Source organism: Urocitellus parryii, chromosome 7, assembly GCF_045843805.1.
Source record: "Urocitellus parryii isolate mUroPar1 chromosome 7, mUroPar1.hap1, whole genome shotgun sequence".
Taxonomy (NCBI): domain Eukaryota; kingdom Metazoa; phylum Chordata; class Mammalia; order Rodentia; family Sciuridae; genus Urocitellus; species Urocitellus parryii.
In genome coordinates this window covers 1,146,425-1,166,033 of record NC_135537.1, presented here as the reverse complement: position 1 = coordinate 1,166,033, position 19,609 = coordinate 1,146,425, and the positions used below count along the sequence as shown (strand labels likewise).

Sequence of the window (19,609 nt, the reverse complement as noted above, 5' to 3'; positions counted from 1 at the left end):
TTAGTTAGGTCCACGACCCTCCTGGAGCTCATTTTCATTTTCAGTGTGCGGTCAGGCTCTCACCCACGTGGGCAGCTGCTGTGACTGCACTGTGTGTTGGGAGACTTCTTTCCCATATAGTGAGCTTCTCTACCTTTGGAAAGCTTTAGTGTCATGTGCGAGTGGCTGCTGCTTTATCTCAATGTGGTACTTGATTCACATAGTTTTATAACAGGTATTGGAAGTTGTTCATTTTTATTTTTTTCCAAGATCGTTTTGACTATTCTAGGTGCTTTGCATTTTCCTACAAAATTCAGTGTCAGTTTATCAAATCCTGTGTTGTGTAGATCAGTGTAGGGATAATCGGCATTTTAACAACCCTAACTTTTTTGGCTCTTGAACTCTGCATACCACAGTTCTTCCATTTTGTCCCTCCCATACTACAGACTGAGCCCAGGAGCACTCTGCCACTGAGCTATGTCTCCAGCACTTTGTGATTTTTGAGACAGTGTCTCGCTGAGTTGCTGAGGCCCAGCTCAGTTCTTTTAAGTTTGAGGCTTCTATTGTGCCAAGGAACGTGGTTTGCCTTTGAGGGCGTATGCCTTCTGCCCTTGTTTGCCTGTTGGTGTTTGTGAATGTTGATCAGGTCAAGCTGTTTGCTAGTCGAACTCATGTTTCCTTCGTCCTTTCTGGTTTTCTTCCCCACTAACCATTTGCTTTACTCGGCACTTCTCCCAGTAATGTACTCAGAGTTGGATTCATGAGTTATAATTCCGTTTTGTCAGCTCTGGTTTTGGGTGTGTAAACTTTTGGAATCATGATTTCCTTCTTTTCATTTCCTCCCACTTCAGGATTGTGTCCATTTGTCCATCCGGGTGCTCTACCACTGAGCCACATCCCTAACCCTTTTAAGTTTTTGTTTTGAGACATGGTCTCAATAAGTTCCGAGACAGGCCTTAAATTTCTGATATTTCTGTCTCAGCCCCCAGAGTCTCTGGGATTATACATCTGGCAGAATTGTTTTCTTGATGACCTTTTTCTCAAAGTCTCCCTCCCAGCCACTGGGTGTGGTGATGCACCACGTAGTCCTTGGGAGGTGGGGACAGGAGGATTGCAAGTTCAAGGCCAGCCTCAGGATTTAGCAAGACCCTAGGAAACTTAGTGACACACTATCTCAAAAAAGGAATGGGGATGTGGCTCGGTGGTTAAGAACCTCTGGGTTCAATCCCTGTTGCAGAAAAAAAGGAAAGACAAAATTCCCTCTTAGCTGATGTGGTGGACACCAGTAATCCCAGCTACTCAGGAGGCTCAGGTGGGTAGAGCACCCGTCAAATGGAACCCAATTAAATTTGAATTTCAGGGGCTGGGCTTGTGGCTCAGTGGCAGAGCACTTGCCTAGCATATGTGAGGCACTGAGTTTGATCCTCAGCACCACATTAAAAAGAAAAAAGATTTGAATTTCAGGTTAAAAAAACAAAAACCCCTTCAGTTTTCCTACAAGTCTGTGCTACGCAGACGGCGACCACCAGTCCACCAGGTCTCTCTCCTCAGCTTCCTGCTCACTGCCAGTGGCAGAAACTGCTAACCCCGTTAGTGGGCAGAATCCAGGAGTTTGAGGCCAGCCCGGACAATGTAGAAAGACCCTGTCACAAAACAAACAGAAGAGTGACCCTGAGGCTCAGGGGCTTTCATGAGTCCATTTCTCACAGGGCGGGGAGGGGGGAGGTTGTCCCGGGCAAGTCTGCACCACTCACTGCCTTTCTCAGCCTGGGGGAAGACAGGCGTGTGGCCTGGAGGACAGGACACTCCTGCTCTCATCCCCTTGGAACCAAGTCACAGCCACACCAGGTCCTGAGCCCGACAGAGCTGTGGCTCCCTGGGGGCATGCAGCGTGAGCCTGGGAGGCTCCACAAGGGTATTGGTGGTCTCTGCCGCACAGGGTGCCTAGTGGAGCGGGAGGTGGGGAGGGGATGTGGGTGGAGTGAGGGCCACCACAGAAAATGCCACATGGCACAGACTTAAAGGAAACAGGGTGATTCTCCCCATTTCCACGGTTGGTTGGGCATTCTGTACTTTTATGAGCTGAGCATGCCGACAGCAAGTCGGAACTCCATCTTACCCGGTAGACGGCAGCGGGTGCAGGAGCCCTGCGGGCACAGCTCCCGGGGCTGATGGCGGGAGGCTGTGGTCACAGGCTGCCTAGCTGTAGATGAAGGCCTTGAAAGCCACCAGGTGGCTCTAAGCAGCAAGAGCAGTGGTCACCTAGCCCAGACAGATTCCAGGGAGCACGGGGCAGGATGCTGTGGTGGGAGGAGGAGACCAAGCCACCTCTCCCAGGCACCCTGGCCCGCAGTCCAGCTGCCCTTCCAGATCACAGTAGGCTATTCCTTCCCAAGGCAGCCCTCGTGGAAGAAGAGGGACTCCCCTTCATATGGTAAGTCTTGGTGGCCTTCACTGCTCACAGGAGGGCTGCAGTACAGGTCTGTGGACTTCACTGAGGGCCAGGGCCGACACCTCCGGGAACACCCCCGTGCTACCACCCTCCACGTCACATTTACTGTCTCCAGAATCTACTCCCAGTCTGAGTTGTGGCCTCTGTTGGACCTGGGGCAGCTATCAGTGCTTGCTTGCAGCTACTCAGACCTGCAGTGGGCCCTGGCCATGTGCCTCCAGCAAAACCTTGGTCCACTAGGGCTGTGATGGCCAGCCTCACACTACCCGGGCACCTGCTCACCCTTCCCAGCCCCAGAGGGAGGACGCTGTCCTTACTTCCTTTCAGTCCCTGACTGCCCGGGGTTGGCTTCTCTCCTGTGGCTGGGTGGAAGCAGACCTTCCTCCAGGGAGGGCCCCCCACCTCCAGGCTGCGCCTGCTTCCAGGACTCCACGGCCACACTGCAGCCCAGGCCTTGCAGCAGCTCATACTGCCATAAACAATGCCGCCAACTACAGGCGTTTTCTCACTGCCGCACTCCCGCTGGACACAATAACCGGGAGGTGACAAGCGACTTGAAGGTTGAAACAGGAACTGCTTTATTGCAGGGAAACTCAGCGGGAACTCAAGGTAGCAGGAGCCTCCTTATTGCAAAACAGCAGAGGTATATATACCTAACTGATTACACACAGCTTGACTCCATTAGCATCATCCAGTTATGGCAATCAGCCAATAAGGAATCTCCACCAACTTAATGGCTCGGTGGCATTGCCTCACAAACCACTCCTCCTGGCAAACTGCCAGGTGCCATCTTGACTTGATTTGCGGTCCCCAACATCTCACAGTCCTGGAAGCCAGAAATCTGAGGTGAAATCGCCAGAAGTCTTGTTTTCTCCTGGGCTTGCACTTTCTGTGTCTACACAGGCATTTCTCTCTGCATCCAGGTTCCCTTACTTAAGGGTCATAAGCCAAACTGGAGGGGGCCCATCCTAACACCCATTTTAACTGTCACCTCTGCAAATTCTTTTTTTTTAAGAGAGAGAGAGAGAGAGAGAGAGAGAGAGAGAGAGAGAGAGAGAATTTTAATATTTATTTTTTAGTTTTTGGCAGACACAACATCTTTGTTGGTATGTGGTGCTGAGGATCGAACCCGGGCCGCATGCATGCCAGGCGAGCGCGCTACCGCTTGAGCCACATCCCCAGCCCTCTCTGCAAATTCTTAATCTCTGAATACAGTCACGAGCTGAGCCAGCAGGGTCAAGACTTCAGCATGGGTCGGTAAGGGTACAGTTCAGCCTCTCACAGGCAGGTTTCCCAAAGTCTGTATTCAGTTTCATTCACACACAAGTGGTCATCTGTATTCTGTGTAAATAAGAGACCCACATTCTCTCCTGAGTGAGGAAAGATGGTGTGTGCTGTTTCAGGAGTGTTGGAAGAGCCGCTTGGCGCATCAGAATGAGGACGAGTGCTGGGCACGGTGCTGCCAGACGGAGGTTGGGATCTCGCGTCCACCCATCTTTCAGCTCCAGTGCATTCTTCACTGCCCACTCTGTGAAAAGGGCTGCACTGGGGGTGTTTCTCTCGGGTCTGGACACTGCTAAATGTTGCCGGCAGGCACGCAGGAGAGCCACTGCGGGGAAGCCACTTCTCCCCGTCCTCTGCTTCCTTCCGCCTGCTCCCTGCTCTTGCCAAGACAGCGACTGTCAGGGCCTCCAGCAGCCCTCACCCTAGCCTCAGCTGTGCCTCCACAGGCACAGTCACTCAGGCTCACAAGGACGCCTGGGGCCCAGCCTCAGCTGCGAGCACCCCCGCGGGCGATTCCTGCTTGCCTGTCCTGGCCTCACGGAGCCGCTCCAGAAAACACACCGAGTCCGAATTTCAAATCAAAAGAGAGTTTATTTACTTGGCCAGGGACTGCCACCCACCGCAGAGACTCAAGCTCTGTGGGAGGACAGCAGCTTCCTGTCCACCCAAGGAGAAAGCACAAAACCCCAACTCAGTGACGTGCATATTGTCATGGAAGCTAGCCAGTCACAGAAATTAAAACATCGATAATGGGACCGTGGGCTCTGGGCAGGACTCCAGTCAGCAAGCGAGCGATACACAGAAGCTAAAAATGCAGAGCTCTGTGCTTCAGATGACCACAGTCCCGGGCTCAAGAAGCAGGTGCTAGACAGTCACCCCCTGAACTTGGGTGGGGGTCGGCGGGACAAGAATCTACTTCAAAGTCACGTGGACCCCCAAGGGCACTCACACCCAGGGTGTAGCTCCCCATGCCCATGCCCGGGCTGCATCCCGAGTAGGGCTCAGGGTGTGGGGTACAAAGTGCAGAAAAACAAGTTTTTAAAATAAGAAAACAGCTTTCGTTTCTGTTTCCTAGAAATGGGTCATGCAGTTCTCTCTTCACAGGACAGTGACAAACTAAGACGGAGTTTCTATAGTCACATCATTTTACTTAAATGACTACAGTGACCCTATTCCTGTAATCCCAACAAGGCGGGAATTGTTGCAAGTGACTAATGAGTCTCTACCAGAGCAATTGCTGTACACACTCAGTACTAGTGACTTATTTGATGCCTGCTTAAAACTACACACATTTTCATCTGTTGTTTTAATATCTATAAACCCTATGTCCTTTATCCTATGCAAGGCTACAAGATCAAATTCCTATGTTAATCAATTTGATCATATTTATTTATAACTATGCTGACACACTGACACATCCTGTGACTTAAATCCTATGTTTTACAGTTACAGGATTCTTTTACTATTACGTAGGCTTATTCCTGATGAACTTATCTTATTATCACTTATCTATGTTATCTTACCTTATTCCTGTAGTCTTTATGTCCATTGCTTATTGATTATTTATTCTATCTTGCCTTATACCTATAACCTATATCTATGACTTATTGATTATATTGATCAGTTCACACTGTAACACTGGCAGGGTTCCCTGTCCACCTTCCATGGCCCACCTGCACCTGGGGGTATTGCTCATCAACTGCTGACCAGCTCTACCTGGGCCATTCTGGGAAGCGTCTCTGCATCTACTGAGTAGCACAACTTGGAACCACCTATTCTGGTGCCGGAGCCTGATCCCGGTGGTCCTCACGTGGCCCTCCTCACAATTCTCAGCCCTGGGTCTTTGTGGTTCTCTTGACCTCCAAAGACAATTACATTAGGGCGAATAATTGTATGTTAGACCTTCCTTCTTCATATTTCTGTCTCCTGATTGGACCTGCACACAAAACCATGAGTTTGTAGCAACCTGGGTCTTGGAAAGAATAGTGGTCTTTTCCACAGGCACCTATTTTCTGTGTGAGGCAGTGGCCAGCCCTTGTGCTGCTTCTGCTGGAACACTTCACTGAGATGAGACTTGAGAGAACCCCAGGTGTCCTGGCCCCAGCTGCAGGGACGTCAGGATGCAGTTTCAGTAGTGGTGTGCAGCTAAGGCTTCCTAATTCCACATTTTCCCTCAGGTCACAGAGTGGTGCTGCGCTTTTGAACTCAGTTCAGAGCCTCCTGCATCTCCAGTCTGCCGCAACCCGGCTGGGCACAGAAACACAAGCCGCCGCAACCGGGCTGGGCACAGAAACACAAGCCGCTCAAGCGGGAACAAAGCTTTATTTTTAAAAGAGCCGCCAGTCCCCGTGTCCGCCCTGCTAACAAGCCCGTCGACACACGTGTCTCTCCACTGGAACCGGGGTCCCGGACCTCCCCCGGAAATGCCCTCCTACTATCCTTCCCCAACCAATGGGAACTCTCCGGGAGTCCCGTAATGTGAGTCCCTTAACAGGCGGAGGTGAACAGCAGGAGTCCAATTTCCATATGAATGTGAAGCTTAACATAATCATATCATCTCAATGGCTAGCTGGCAGTCACCTAAACCAAAGGTGCCATGTATCATAATACTTTTGCTGTGGCTCCTAGCACCAGTCATTCTGTTTAAATACCATTCGAAGCATAACAATTAAAAGCCATTGTCTAACAACATGAAAAGTGTTTTCTTATATCTTCTACCGTTTATTTTTATTTTTTTACTTTATCAAGATGGGGTCTTGCTGTGTTCCACACACTGACTTCTAACTCCTGTAAGAGCCTCAAGTACTTCTCCTGCCTCAGCATCCTGAGTAGCTGAGACTACAGGTGTGCACCAATGGGCCGGCTTATCGTCTGGAGTGTAAATGTCACCTGTGGAGCCTCTGCCAGTCACAGCATTTGATATATCTGCCAGCACACCCTCAAGTAATGCCCTGAGAGGCTCGCAGCTGCCTCCTGCACACCTGTAAGCAGCGCCACATGAGCTTATCATCACATTCCCAGGATGTGCCTGTCCTGCAGAGTACCTGTCCTGCATCAGCACCCACAGGGGCACCAGCCCAGGGAGATATTTCCTGTTTGAACAATTTATATTTTAGTAATTTGTTAGTTGTGCAATATAATTGGGCATTTTAATAAAAAAAAAACCTCTTCCGTTGACTATTCTTTAGCATGCATTTCTCATGCATTTAAACTGTGATGTATATACATGCATATGTACACATGTACATATACATGCCTACATACATAGACACATGCTCACATATACATGCCTACATACATACACATCCTCACCTCCAACTTTCAACTGGAAGGTAATAAAAACTTTGTAAAGTTCAACTTGTTCTTTCATTTGTTCACTTTGGTACTGGGGATTGAAGCCAGGCCCTGGACATGCCAGATGCTAGGCGAGCTGATATCCCACCAATCACGCCCAGCCTCAAATGTTCAGTGGTAACCCTGACATGCAAACAAGGAGGTGGCACCAATGTGGGCTGGGACGTCTCTACAAATGCACACACTTCTCATTAAACAGCTAGCACTTCTACTTGATTCAACTTCTTATTTTCTTCTTTTACTATCTTACTTTTTTTTTCTTTTGAACTAACTAGGGATTGAACCCAGGGGGTGCTTTACCACTAAGCCATATCCCTAACTCTTTTTATTTTATTTTATTTTTTTGACACAGTGTCTCACTAAATTACTTAGGGTCTTGCCAAATTGACAAGGCTGACCTTGAACTTGCAATCCTCCTTCCCCTGCCTCCTGAGCTGCTGGGATTACAGGTGTGCTCATTATGCCAGGCTTCTTATTTCATTTTCTTGGGCCCACAGGTAGCTTCAATGTAGAAGGTTTTAGTTGACAACTGTCTGTTTTTATAAATTTACTATCTAAGACAATTTTGGGCCCAACAAGGTATGAATCCTTCCTGTTTCTTTTCTTTTTTTTTAGGTAGACACAATATCTTTGTGTGTGTGTGTGTGTGTGTGTGTGTGTGTGGTGGTGGTGCTGGGGATTGAACCCAGGGCCTTGTGCAAGCAAGGCAAGCACTGTATCAACTGAGCTATATCCCCAGCCCCTAGACACAATATCTTTATTTTTTATTTTTATGTCGTGTTGAGGATCGAACCCAGTGCCTCATGCATCCTAGGCGAACACTGTACCACTGAGCCACAGCCCCAGCCCTGCCTTCATACTTATTCAGTTTGAATTTGCTCTTCCTTGAACTGTCAGAGGTACTAAACTTCGGTGTGAGCTACCACATGCTCTCCGATGGCTGCCACCCACCGCCGGGTGCACAGGCACTGCCACAGGGGCCTCCACCCCCAATCCTCCTGTGGGAGGGTGGCCAGGGCTCTGCCAGCAGCACTCATGTACAGCTCCTCTCCCGTGTGAACTCCACGCTCACCGAGGTGTGGTCTGCAAAGGAGGCCACGTCAGAGCCTGTCCTCTGGCCTGGGGAACCTGGAATCCTGGTGCAGCAACCCAGTCAGCACATTCTTGTGGTTTCTTTCCAATAAAGGTTTGCATCTATGTAGTAATGACTGAGTTAGAATTATGGCCTTCCCGTATTCATTTCACAGGTGGAAGTCTCCTGCGTGAATTCTCTTGTGCCGCATAAGGTCTGAAATTTGTCAGAACACTTCGCAGTCCAGCACGGTTGCACACGCCGGTAATCCCAGTGACTTGGTGGCTGACACAGGAATCACAAGTATAAGTTCAAGTTCAGCCTCAGCAACTTATCAAGGTCCTTAGTGAGACCCAGTCTCAAAATAAAAACAAAAAGGGCTGGGGTTGTATCTCAGTGGTGAATCGCCCCTGAGTTAAAATCCCTAATACCAAAACAAAAATGCCAACCACGCTTCCCACTGTGATCACGCTCCCTGGGTTCCCGCCCGGGGGCTTCCGACCAGTTCTGGCTGTGGTGATCTTGCGTTCTTCGGCCTCTGAAGACCCGGTTCTTGCACTCGCAGGGTACATCTCCCGTAGGTTAATGGGGATGGAACTCAGGCGCTCTACCAGTGAGCTACACCCCCGGCCCTTTTCATATTGAGACAGGGCCTTGCTACGCTGTCCTGGTGGGCCTCAAACTTGTGGCCCTCGTGCCTCTGCCTCCGGAGTCACTGAGGTCACAGGCATGAGCTCTGCGCGCCCGGGCCTTCTGTTTTGCAGAAGTTTTGAGACTCAACACACCACGTATGGCGTGAAGGTACTGAACACTACCACTTCACATTAAGAAAGGTTACGAAGGTGTATTTTGCGGTAAAAGGAAAAAATCTCCCCCAGCAGGCTCAGGAGAGAGCCACAGCCAATCCACAAGGCGGGTGGAAGGGGTCCGCGGACAGGTGCACGTGGCCGGGGACCTCACTACCCAGGGAATGGACGCCCCAAGGCCAGGCGTGCTCTGAACTGGAAGGACTTGTTGTAGCAAGAGCGCGCGGCCGGCCAGGGCCGCTGGAGGGCGGGGCCTGTCGGGCCGGCGTGCTCCCGCTCTGGGGGCGGGGCCTGTCCGGCGGGCGTGCTCCCGCTCTGGGGGCGGGGCCTGTCCGGCGGGCGTGCTCCCGCTCTGGGGGCGGGGCCTGTCCGGCGGGCGTGCTCCCGCTCTGGGGGCGGGGCCTGTCCGGCGGGCGTGCTCCCGCTCTGGGGGCGGGGCCTGTCCGGCGGGGGTGCTCCCGCTCTGGGGGCGGGGCGCGCGCTGCGACGGTGCCCCGGGGGCGGGGCCTAGTCCTCCAACGTTACACCGAGATTCGGTTCCTAGAAGGGCCGGAAGCTGCTCCCGGGCAGCGCACTTCCGTGGGGAAGTTGAAGTCCGTGTATCGCGGGACCCGGTGCGGCACTTCCCTGCGCCGCTTGGGGGCTGGGGTTTTAGGTTGCTTACGGTCACTCGCGCTCCAGGCCTGCCTGACGCGGGCCGGTCTTCCCGATCCGCGATCGGAACCCCCTTCCCCTTCAGACGCGCCGAAGCCGGCCCCGCTGCACAGCCCCGGAGGGCCGGCGCGCGAGTCCCGGCTGCGGAGGCCCGCAGGTGAGCTGCCGGGCGCCGCAGTCCCCCGCCTGCTTTCCTGGGGCTGCTGACCCCCTGCTGCGTGCTCTGCAGGTGGCACCCTCTCGCTCCCATTGGAAATCCAGGCTTTTGCCACCTGTTGCTCAGAGGAGGGGAGCTGTCACAGTCCGTCACACAGTTTGTGAGTCACTGTCAGTAAGATACCGCCCGTCACCGCTGAGTCCTGCTCCCCACATGTTGAAGTAGAACACTGGAGAAGCACGCGAGGCGAGCACAAAGCAGGGTTTATTTAAAAAGGGGAAACCGACTTCTCCCGGGAGGGAGAAGGGCCATAGCTGGCATCCTGGTATCCGCAGAAGCGAGGTGTCGTGCCCTTTTTATATGTCCTAGGCTTCCTTTGTTCTCCTGCCCTCTTCCCCTATCTTCTTCCTGCGCACCTGACCAGACCCAGAGCGCTGGGTGGGAGGCCCAAAGGTGGGACACAGGTGGGCTGAAGGGGGAAGGGCAGCTTGGAGCTGCTCAGGACACGTTGACCACCTCGTGGCTCCCTGTAGGGAGGGGCAGTTCCTGGGGCCGGGTACCTGGGCAACAGGTCGGAGCAGGGGCAGGTTCTAGATAAGATCCCTCAGGGGACAGTCTCCAACTTCCCAGACTCACTCAAAGTTGGCCTCCTTGGTCTGTCCTGACAATATTTACAGATCTGCACGGACTGCCTGTCTCATTCTGGCTTCAATTATAGAAAACCCTGTGCTCCATGTACCTTTTCCTGGACCATTCCGACTTTATTCTAAAGTGTCCATTCAGACATTTTGTTTGTTTTAAGCTTTTCTTTTTATTGATGACTTAGAGGGGTTATAGTTCTGATCAGTCTGTGGCTTGCCGTGACAGTGATATCAGTTCACCTGGTGACCTCCCAGGTCCCCTGTGGCTACTTGAATGGATACAGATTGTAGCATGAGTTTTGGAAAAGACATTTATTTAAATCATATCAGTATATCTTTTGAGATAATTATAGAACTTCATACTGTGTTTTCTCCTTTGTGTTTTTTAAAAATTTTTTAGTTATCAATGGACCTTTATTTTATTTATTCATATATGGTGCTGACAATCAAACCCAGTTCTCACACATGCTAGCCGAGTGCTCTACCACTGAGCCACAACCCCAGCCCATCTCCTTGTGTTTCTAACATGGTTAATGATATTGGTTCATTTCCAAATGACAAAGGAAAAGCTAGGAAAGTCATTGTAACTAAAGCTGCCACCAGCATTTAAAAGGAAGAGGTGATCTCATCAGGGGAAAACCTGGCACCCCATGTGTGAGAGTGTCTGCAGAAGGTGGGAGTGGCTGAGACCAGAGAAGGCTGGCAGATCCAGGCCGCAGAAGGTAGCAAGCCAGTCCCTTACCAGGCAAAGCAGCTGCAGGGCAGAAGGTTCATGTGCTCAGCTGGACACAGGTGGGCCCTGGCCAACGAGAGCAGACCTGGCCTTTCTCAGAAACCATTAATATGTCAAAGGTCAGTTAAGAAGCAGTCTGGGAGGCTGGGGACACAGCTCAGTTGGTAGAGTGCTCGCCTGGCGTGCACAACGCCCTGGGTTCAGTCCCCAGCATAACAACAACAACAACAACAAAGCAGCAGCCATCTGGGGGCCAGGTTGTGGCTCAGTGGCAGAGCTTGCTGGCGTGTGAGGCATTGGGTGCGATTCTCAGCTCCGCATATAAATAAGCAAAGATAATAAAGTTCATCAATGACTAAAAAGAATCTATTAAAAAGAAAAGCAGTCTGGACATCGATGACCACCACAACACACACAGCCTGTCTTAATAACTCTGCTCTATAGTGCCCTGGTCACCTGGTGGGCACACAGGCTCTTACAGCCAAGATGGGCTGTGGTCACAACAAGCTGGGTCCTTACAAATCTCAAGTTGGAAAACACTAAAGCGTTGAGCAGCTCCATGTGACTGACTTGATAGTGCCAGAGGAGAAATGGGGAGAGTCTGTGAGGTGAGTGTGCAGAGGTGAGCGCAAGGACAGCTCCTGCCTGGTCCCAGGTCTCCAGCTCAGACACAGTGCCTGTGTCTTTGGGGTGCATGCCCTCAGTCAGGGGTTTGGCCTTCTGATATTTGGAGAATGTCCATGTCTGTTGATGAGAGATGGGCTGTAGTTTTCCTCTGACAGTTTGGGTTTGAGGTCGTGCTGCCTCATTAAGAGAAACTGGAAGTTGTTTGTTGGTCCTGCTAGAAAAAACATGCCAGGCCTGCAGCCTGCTCTTCCCTCGGGAGGGTCCGTCTGGTGGCACTCGCTCAGCAGGCTGGGCTTCCACTTGGCTTGCTCAGCTCTAGTCTTTATCTAAGTTGCTGGACTTGGTGTGACAGGCTCATGATGGCTCTCAGGGCACTCCTGACGGAGGGTCTGTAGCAAGGCCCCTTCTCACATGCAGCGGAAGGAGGTGTGCTCTTTCTTCCTACCACTGGGGATGTCTTCTCCCGTGGTGTCTGAGGCTGGGCTCCACAGGGGAGGCGAGGCCCCTGCAGCAGAGGCGCCTGGATCCCGGGGAAGGTGGTTCTTGGCAGGCCAGAGGCCAGAGCAGCAAATGCGGCTCCTAGTGGGGAACGCCTGGCCTGACGGGCACCTCAGTGAGGGCGAGTGGACTCCCCGGGCCAGCCCATATTCTGAGTTGGGAGAAGGTGGCTAGGATATGGCCCCTTCATGGGAAAGCACCCGAGGACAGTTTGTGTGCCTGCCCTGTGGAGTGGCCTGGCCTGCTGTCCAGGAACTAGCTACCCTGGTTGGGGCTCTGTGTCACTCTCCAGTGCCACGTCCGCAGTCAGGCTGGTGACTTTCAGCCATACTGGCTGGTCTCTATCTGGTCTGGAGAAGGCCTGCCTGCTTCCTGGTGTTCCAGAGTTCTGCTGCTTGCCAGGGGCCATAGCACCTGCTCTCCCTGGCACCTCAATGCCAGGGCATAGGCACCACTGGCTTTTCCTGGGCTCCCTGGGCTTGCAAGTGGGGGTTGGCTCTTGGAGTTAGGTGGAGCTCTGGGCCAGCCTCTCCTGCTCACCCCACTCTGTCTCCCCAGACTGTCTGCTCCATTATGCCTGTGTTTCCTCAGAGCGTGACCACTGCAGTTCCCATGGATGTGCCCCAGGTGAGCTGTTGTTGGCTGCAGGCCCCCAGGTGTGGCCGAGGCAGGGAGGGTACCCGCCAGGTTTCACCTTTCTGCTGGTTCTCTTTCTTGGGGCTGGGAAAAGGAAAGAGCCCAGTTCACTTAGGTAAGAGCCTGGTAGAAGTCATAGCCAACTTGGAAAATGGGCTTGGTTCTTTTACGTGCTTAGTCCATCACAGTTGCAAGCAAACTACCAGGCGGGCAGCTTAATGCTATAGCCATCTGCTTCTCTATCCTGCAGAGTCCAGCGTCAGTGCTGGCATGTGCAGTCCTGGCCAGGGCTTCTTCCTGGATGTAGAGGCTGCCTTTGTGAAGGGCCTCCTGTGGGAAGGAGCCATGGGGCTCCTCCCTTTCCCCCCTCATCCTGGGATTGAACCTGGGGTGCTTAAGCACTGAGCCACATTCCCAACTCTTTTTTTTTTTTTTTCAGACAGGGTATTGCTAAGTTGCTTAGGGCCTCAATAAGTTGCTGAGGCTGGCCTTGAACTTGTGATTCTCCTGCCTCTCAGTCTCTCGAATTGCCAAGATTACAGGCATGCGCCCCCCCCCCAGCCTGGCTTTCTGACTTTCTAATAAGGACCCCAGTCCTGTTGTTTAGGACCCCACCCTTTGACCTCATTTAACCTTAATTGCTTCTTCAGAGGCCCCATCTCCAAGTGCAGCCACGTGGGAGTCAGGGGTCTAGCTAAGAGTTGGGTGCAGACACCTGCCCACACAGATGCCTTCCCAGGTTTGGCTGTGGACCTCTTGGGGTTTTTCCTCTTGAACACTGTCACCTGCTCTCACCCCTTCCTGCAGACGTGGGATTTGGTGCTGTGTCTCTCACTCTTTTTCAGGAGCAGCTAGTCCTGGAGCCGTGCACATGTCAGGTGCCGGTGACCTTTGAGGATGTGGCAGTGTACTTCTCAAGGGAAGAGTGGGAGTGTCTTGGCCCCAGCCAGAGGGCCCTCTACCAGGATGTGATGCTGGACAACTTCAGGAGCTTGGTTGCTTTGGGTGAGGCTGTGTGGGCCTCGAGAGCCTGATAGGTTCTAGCTGAGGGCTTGGGGTAGGGAGTTCTTAGCCTGAGCAGACAGAAGGGCCCGGCCCACCCTCTGACCATCTGGTCCGGGGGCTCTTTTGACTTCTTTGGAGGCAGCTTGTCTTCTCTTTTTTTTGGGAGGGGGGTGCCAGGGATTGAACTCAGGGGCACTTGACCACTGAGCCACATCCCCAGCCCTATTTTGTATTTCATTAGAGACAGGGTCTGAGTTGCTTAGCGCCTCGAGTTGCTGAGGCTGGCTTTGAACTTGTGATCCTCCTGCCTCAGCCTCCTGAGCTGCTGGGATTACAGGTGTGCACCACCGTGCCCAGCCTTGCTTGTCTTCTTTGCCCAAGTCTCCAGGACCCTGTGTGGGACAGTGGGAATGGGGATGTCACTTCTTTCATCTCTGCTTCAGGGAAGATTCTCCAGGGGGTCCTTCAGGGCTGTCCTGGCTGCTGAGTTCACCTTATACTGACCTAAAGCTGGCCTGAGCCCTGACCCTCACTTTGTCCTCTGCACAAATAAAACCTTTTCTCTCTTTTGAGAAGGACTTTGCAGCCCCAGACCAGATCTTGTCTCTCACCTGGAGCAGTGGGGTGAGCCATGGGTTGAAGACTGGGAGAGAGCTGAGTTTCGGGAAGCACAGCGGGATTCCCACCCAGGTGAGCACAGCACTCTGGACTGGCTGGCCTCTTCCTCTGTCCTCAGAGCTCCCATCACCTTCCCCTCCCAGGGGCGAGGGGCACAGAGCTGCTTCTGAGTGGGACACAGGTGGCAGCTGCACTCCTGCCACTGGTCCTACTGGGATGGGCATTTACAAGGGTCCTGGGCTCAGCTGGTGAGGTAATTTGGGGGAGGGAGGTGTGTGGAGAGCCTGTGCCAGTCCCAGGCACTGTTCTGTGACAACTCAGGGGGGTTCTGAGGCCTGTGTGCCTGATGCAGGTCAGAGTCTCCTGAGTGGCCTTAGGTGGGCTCTTTATTCCGGCTCATTTGTAACGCTGGTCAACGGTGCTGCCTCCCTCCCTTAATGAGGTGGTGGCCTTGGCAGTGGTCACCAGGGTATTTTGTTTCTCCCTTTTGTGGTGCTGGGGATGGACCAGGGCCTCTCCCATGTGCTGGGTAAGCCCTGTGCCACTGAGCCCTACCCAGCCCCAGAGTCAGTGCCTTAGCTCAGATCCAGGGCTGTGTGCGCCTGAGACAGGCTGGAAGGCGCCTGGACCGTTGGAGCCCCTGGCTGGGGAGGATGTGGGGTCCTGAATATATGGAGTTCCCGGCCCCTGCCTAGGCCCTACCTGTACCTCAGCGGGGTGACACTGTCCTGCGTCCCTCCTCGCATGGGGACACCAGCCAGTGTGCATTACTGAGCTGGTCAAACCTTCTCGCAGGTCGCCCTCTCCTCAGTGGTCCTGGATGACTACCACGGAGCTAGAGCGAGCTCTGAGTTCACTCTGTATAGTCAGTGCTAGTAGTTCTAGCTGACCTATGTGGGTTTTGTTTTTTGTTTGCTTTTTCTTTTTTGTTGTCAGTGGATCTTTATTTATTTATTTGTATGTGGTGCTGGGAATCAAACCCACTGCCTCACACATGCCAGGCAAGCGCTCTGCCACTGAGCCCCAGCTCCAGCCTCCTCTGTGTTTTTTTTTTTTTTTTTGTAGGGGGTACCAGGGATTTGACTCAGGCACTTAAGCACTAAGCCACATCCCCAGCCCCCCAATGTATATTTAGAGACAGGGTCTTACTGAGTTGCTTAGCACCTCGCCGTTGCTGAGGCTGGCTTTGAACTTGCCATCCTCCTGTCTCAGCCTCTCGAGCTGCTGGGATGACAGGCGTGTGCCACCAAGCTCGGCTCACCTATGTGTTTTTAGCATGTTTCTTTATAGCTTATGCTGTAGGGAGTGACTTTTTAGGAGTGCCTCCTTGTTTCACTTGAGATGAGTAGAGATGACATTTGGTAGCTTTTCTTCACACTTTCAGGATGGCCACTGCGCGACTTGCCTGCCCCTGGAGCCACCAATCCTGTACATTTGTTGGTGTTCCTCTGTAGGGTCAAGGAAGCCTGTTGACCACAAAAGACTCTGTGATCAGCTGGCCTGGGTTCACGAGAAGATCCAGCTGCGGAGAAGAGTCCAGAGAGGGACTAGCTGGGAGAAGAGCTTCCTCCCAGCTGTGGGTGAGGTGCAGCTTCCCAGGACTGCTCCAGGGAGGAAGGCAGGTAAGCCCACGACTCTCCACGGCCAGGCGTGTGGAAAGTCTTGCAGGCAGTGGCCAGGCCTTGGGGAGCAGCCCAAGAGCCGCACAGAGGAACCTGCATTCATCTGTGGCACGTGTGGGAAGGCGCTGAGCTGCCACAGCCGGCTGGCTGCTCACCAGACGGTGCACACAGGAGCCAGGTCCTTTGAGTGCTTCCAGTGCGGCCAGACCTTCCGCTGGTGTTCCAACCTCCTGCGCCACCAGAGGAACCACACGAGCGAGAAGCCCTTCAGCTGCGAGCTGTGTGGCCAGGCCTTTAGCTTGAAGGACCGTCTGGTGCAGCATCGCAAGGTCCACACAGAGCACCGGCCCTACGTGTGTGGTGACTGCGGGAAGGCCTTCAAGCAGAAGTCCAACCTCCTCCGGCACCAGCTTGTGCACACTGGGGAGAGGCCTTTCTTCTGCACCAACTGCGGCAAGGCTTTCCGGACCAAGGAGAACCTTAGTCACCACCAGCGCATTCACAGCGGGGAGAAGCCCTACACCTGTGCCGAGTGTGGGAAGGCCTTCCGGTGGCCCAAGGGCTTCAGCATCCACCAGAAGCTGCACCTGGCCAAGAGGTCCTATGAGTGTGAGCGCTGTGGGAAGGGCTTCCGCCACCTGGGCTTCTTCACGCGGCATCAGAGGACTCACCGGGGGGGCCAGGTGTAGAGGCCCTGGCCCCAGGGCTCCACCCTTGCTGGGGACGAGCTGTGCCCTCTGTCACTCTTGAGCCTGGAAGGAAACCTTATGGGCTTTCAGAATAACTGGGTGGAGCTTGGAGCTCCATAGAGCTCCTGAGAAGTACCACCAGGAAAAGGCCATCAGAAGAAGGGGATCCAGAGTATGCCATGGAGACTGAGCAGTGCGTACACGCAAGCATAAACACACACACACACACACACACACACACACACACACACACCCCATTTACCCGCCCTGGAGATGTGTTCCTGGCTGTCTCACCCCATGAACTTGACCCCTGTCCCCGCTGTCACTCGTGTGCACTTTAACCTTTTGTCCTGGCTCTTTCTCTCCCTCTTTGCTCATCCGTCTTTCTTCCATCTCTGCAAGGTAGTGTTACATTTTTCAGAGAAGCAAAGCCTCTTTTGCGACCTCACTATGTGGGAACTTATAAATGAGCACCTTTGTGTCATTGGGAGCCAGTTAAAAGGCCAGATCTGAATTCAAAGCCAGGGTCTGGTTGGCACGGCACATGTGGGGCTGCGTCTGCTCCGTGGCAGCACAGGACGGGTGGGCTGTCCGTGGAGGTCAAAGCTGCACCCTCAGCTCTTGTCCTTGCAGCTTCTTGTACAGAGACTGACCTGGGCGTCGGCTCTTTGGCACAATGGCATCGTGTCTCGTTTCTGTTCATTGAGTTCATAGAAGGTGCCCAGGAAGGCCATGGTGTATGGATGAGAACTGGACGTGTCTGCCCAGCTCTGCATCCACATGTGGGACCACGAGTTACAGAGATGCTGCCAACCTGGGACTGGGCTGCTCAGCTCTGGCCCTTGGCTTTCAGGCTGCTTAATGACTCCACTGCACTGCCCTGTGTCATGGGCCTTGGCTGCTGGGCAGCTCTGTGCACAGGCCTGGTGCTGGGTGGTGCCCAGAAGCTGGCTGTGTAGCGGCTGCCCACCTGCCTGCCTACTGGGCAACAGGAGCTCCCTCTGCCCATGCCCTCCCTGTTGGTTGGTGCTCAGAGCTGGTCACGCCCCTGGAGCTGGTGAGTGTGGCTGGGTCTGAGAGCAGAATGTGGTGGCCAGGCTTGCTGCAGGTTGTCTTCTCGGTTCTCAGCTTGGGGTGCCTCTGCTTTGCCCAGGCAGAAACAGCCTGCCAGGCAGAGCTTGCAGGGCAACTCCATACTGTGAGAGCTGAGCAGGGACCCGCATTTGTCACTGCTGTATCAGGTTATCCTGATATCTGATGAGAGTTTTGCAATTAATGACAGGCGCAGTGGTGCACACCTATAACCCCAGCAACTCAGGAGGCTGAGGCAGGAGGATCACAAGTTCAGGGCCAGTCTCAGCAACTTAGTGAGACCTTGTCTGAAAAAATAAAAAGGTTGGGGGTGCACCTTAATGGTGGAGTTCTTGTGCCTAATCCCTGGTACCAAAAAGTAATTCCCAGATAACATGCACCTAGACTTGGAAATGTCACAGGAAGCAGGGTGAAGAGGACCAGCTCAGCCACCAAGAAGAAGCGTGGCTCCAGAGCCCTGAGGGACGCTGTTAGACAGCACCTTCTCCAAGCAGCCAGAGGCCCAGAGATGTGGGGCTGCGGTGCTGGGAGCAAATCAACTGTAAGAAGCCATTTTTGAGACAATCATGTGAACAGGCTGGGCCTTGGTGGCAGTAAGGAATTTGCTGGTTTTGAGGTGAATTCTGACATTTGTGGGAGAAATGACATGGTGTTAAGGATTTGCCTTTAAGTTCTAATAAAAAGGGAGAAAAGCCTGGCAAACATTGGTGAGTGAGTTGAAGCTAGGAGGTGTTTGAAAACTCTGAGGTCGTCAATGCATGCTGAAGCTTGCTCTGAACAGCCATGAACTGTGGCTCCCGTCTCTGCTGCGGGCCAGGAGGAAGCACTGCAGACCACAGAACTTGGGGCCAGACAGCCCTGCCTGGCAGGCCCCTCTGTGCAGAGGGCGTGCATGTATGGAGAAGGAGCCAGAGGTCCAGCTGTCTCCTCTCAGTAGGCACTGACCCCACTGAGGGGCCTCCCGCCCAGACCCCCACCTCCTAACACCAAGCTGTGGCTTAGAGCCCCAACATGCAAACCTGGTGGGAGGCACAGGTCATCCTGCAGCAGGGGTCAGAGCCCACCCCTTGGGATGTGGGGACACGGTAAATACGGCTTTTCCTCCTCGAGGGCTGCTGGGCGGGTGCCCTGGGTCCACGCTCCTGAGTCTGGAAGGCCTTGGGATGGTGAGTGAAGTGAAGGCCGTTCAAGAGTGAGAGAGATGTCAGTGGGCAGGCAGTGGATGCTGAGACTGACCCGATCCTTGAGTTTCAATGTCCTGGGGAGCCAGCTGGCCATGTCCAGGTCACTGCCCCATGCTGAAGCCTGTGTGGTGCAGCTGTGAGGGGTTAAGCTTGAACGTTCAGGGTCGGCAGAGAGCTGTGCTCCCTGAGGCCACTAGCACTTGCGGACAGCTGTGGCATGACCAGTCTGCTGCCCTGCCCTACCTGGCAGGCTCTGGTGCTGTGCGCTCCTGGCGTTTCTTCTGAACAGGACACTGTGTTCCCCACTGACTTAAGGTTGCTGCCCTGCGATGTTCCTGGAGTTTCCAGTTGCTTGAGCAGACAGCCTTGGGTGGAGACTGGTGGCCAGGAAGTGGTGAACAGGTAGGGTGGCCTGTGTCTCCATCTTAGCCCACTTCCCGTAGGCTGAGCCTTCCTGGGTGGGCATGTCTCCAGGCAGGTGTCGCTGGCCAGCAGCCCACGTCCCC

At 53.4% G+C, this 19,609-nt stretch overlaps 1 protein-coding gene across 3 annotated transcripts; it reads left to right on the top strand.

Annotated features, from left to right (window-relative positions):
* The first annotated feature begins 9,555 nt into the window (after positions 1–9,555).
* Positions 9,556–18,612, top strand: Znf707 (zinc finger protein 707). Of its 3 annotated transcripts, none has more exons than XM_026409900.2 (5): positions 9,556–9,758; positions 12,816–12,884; positions 13,739–13,898; positions 14,472–14,588; positions 15,971–18,612. In XM_026409900.2, exons 2-5 carry the CDS (start codon positions 12,831–12,833, stop codon positions 16,825–16,827), a joined length of 1,188 nt encoding a protein of 395 aa, XP_026265685.1. In that variant the 5' UTR covers positions 9,556–9,758; positions 12,816–12,830; the 3' UTR covers positions 16,828–18,612. The 3 variants fall into 3 exon arrangements, with proteins under 3 accessions (XP_026265685.1, XP_026265683.1, XP_026265684.1); XM_026409898.2 differs by lacking the exon at positions 9,556–9,758 and adding an exon at positions 11,706–11,740; XM_026409899.2 differs by lacking the exon at positions 9,556–9,758 and adding an exon at positions 11,708–11,740 and having other exon boundaries at positions 14,475–14,588.
* Positions 18,613–19,609: the final 997 nt, after the last annotated feature.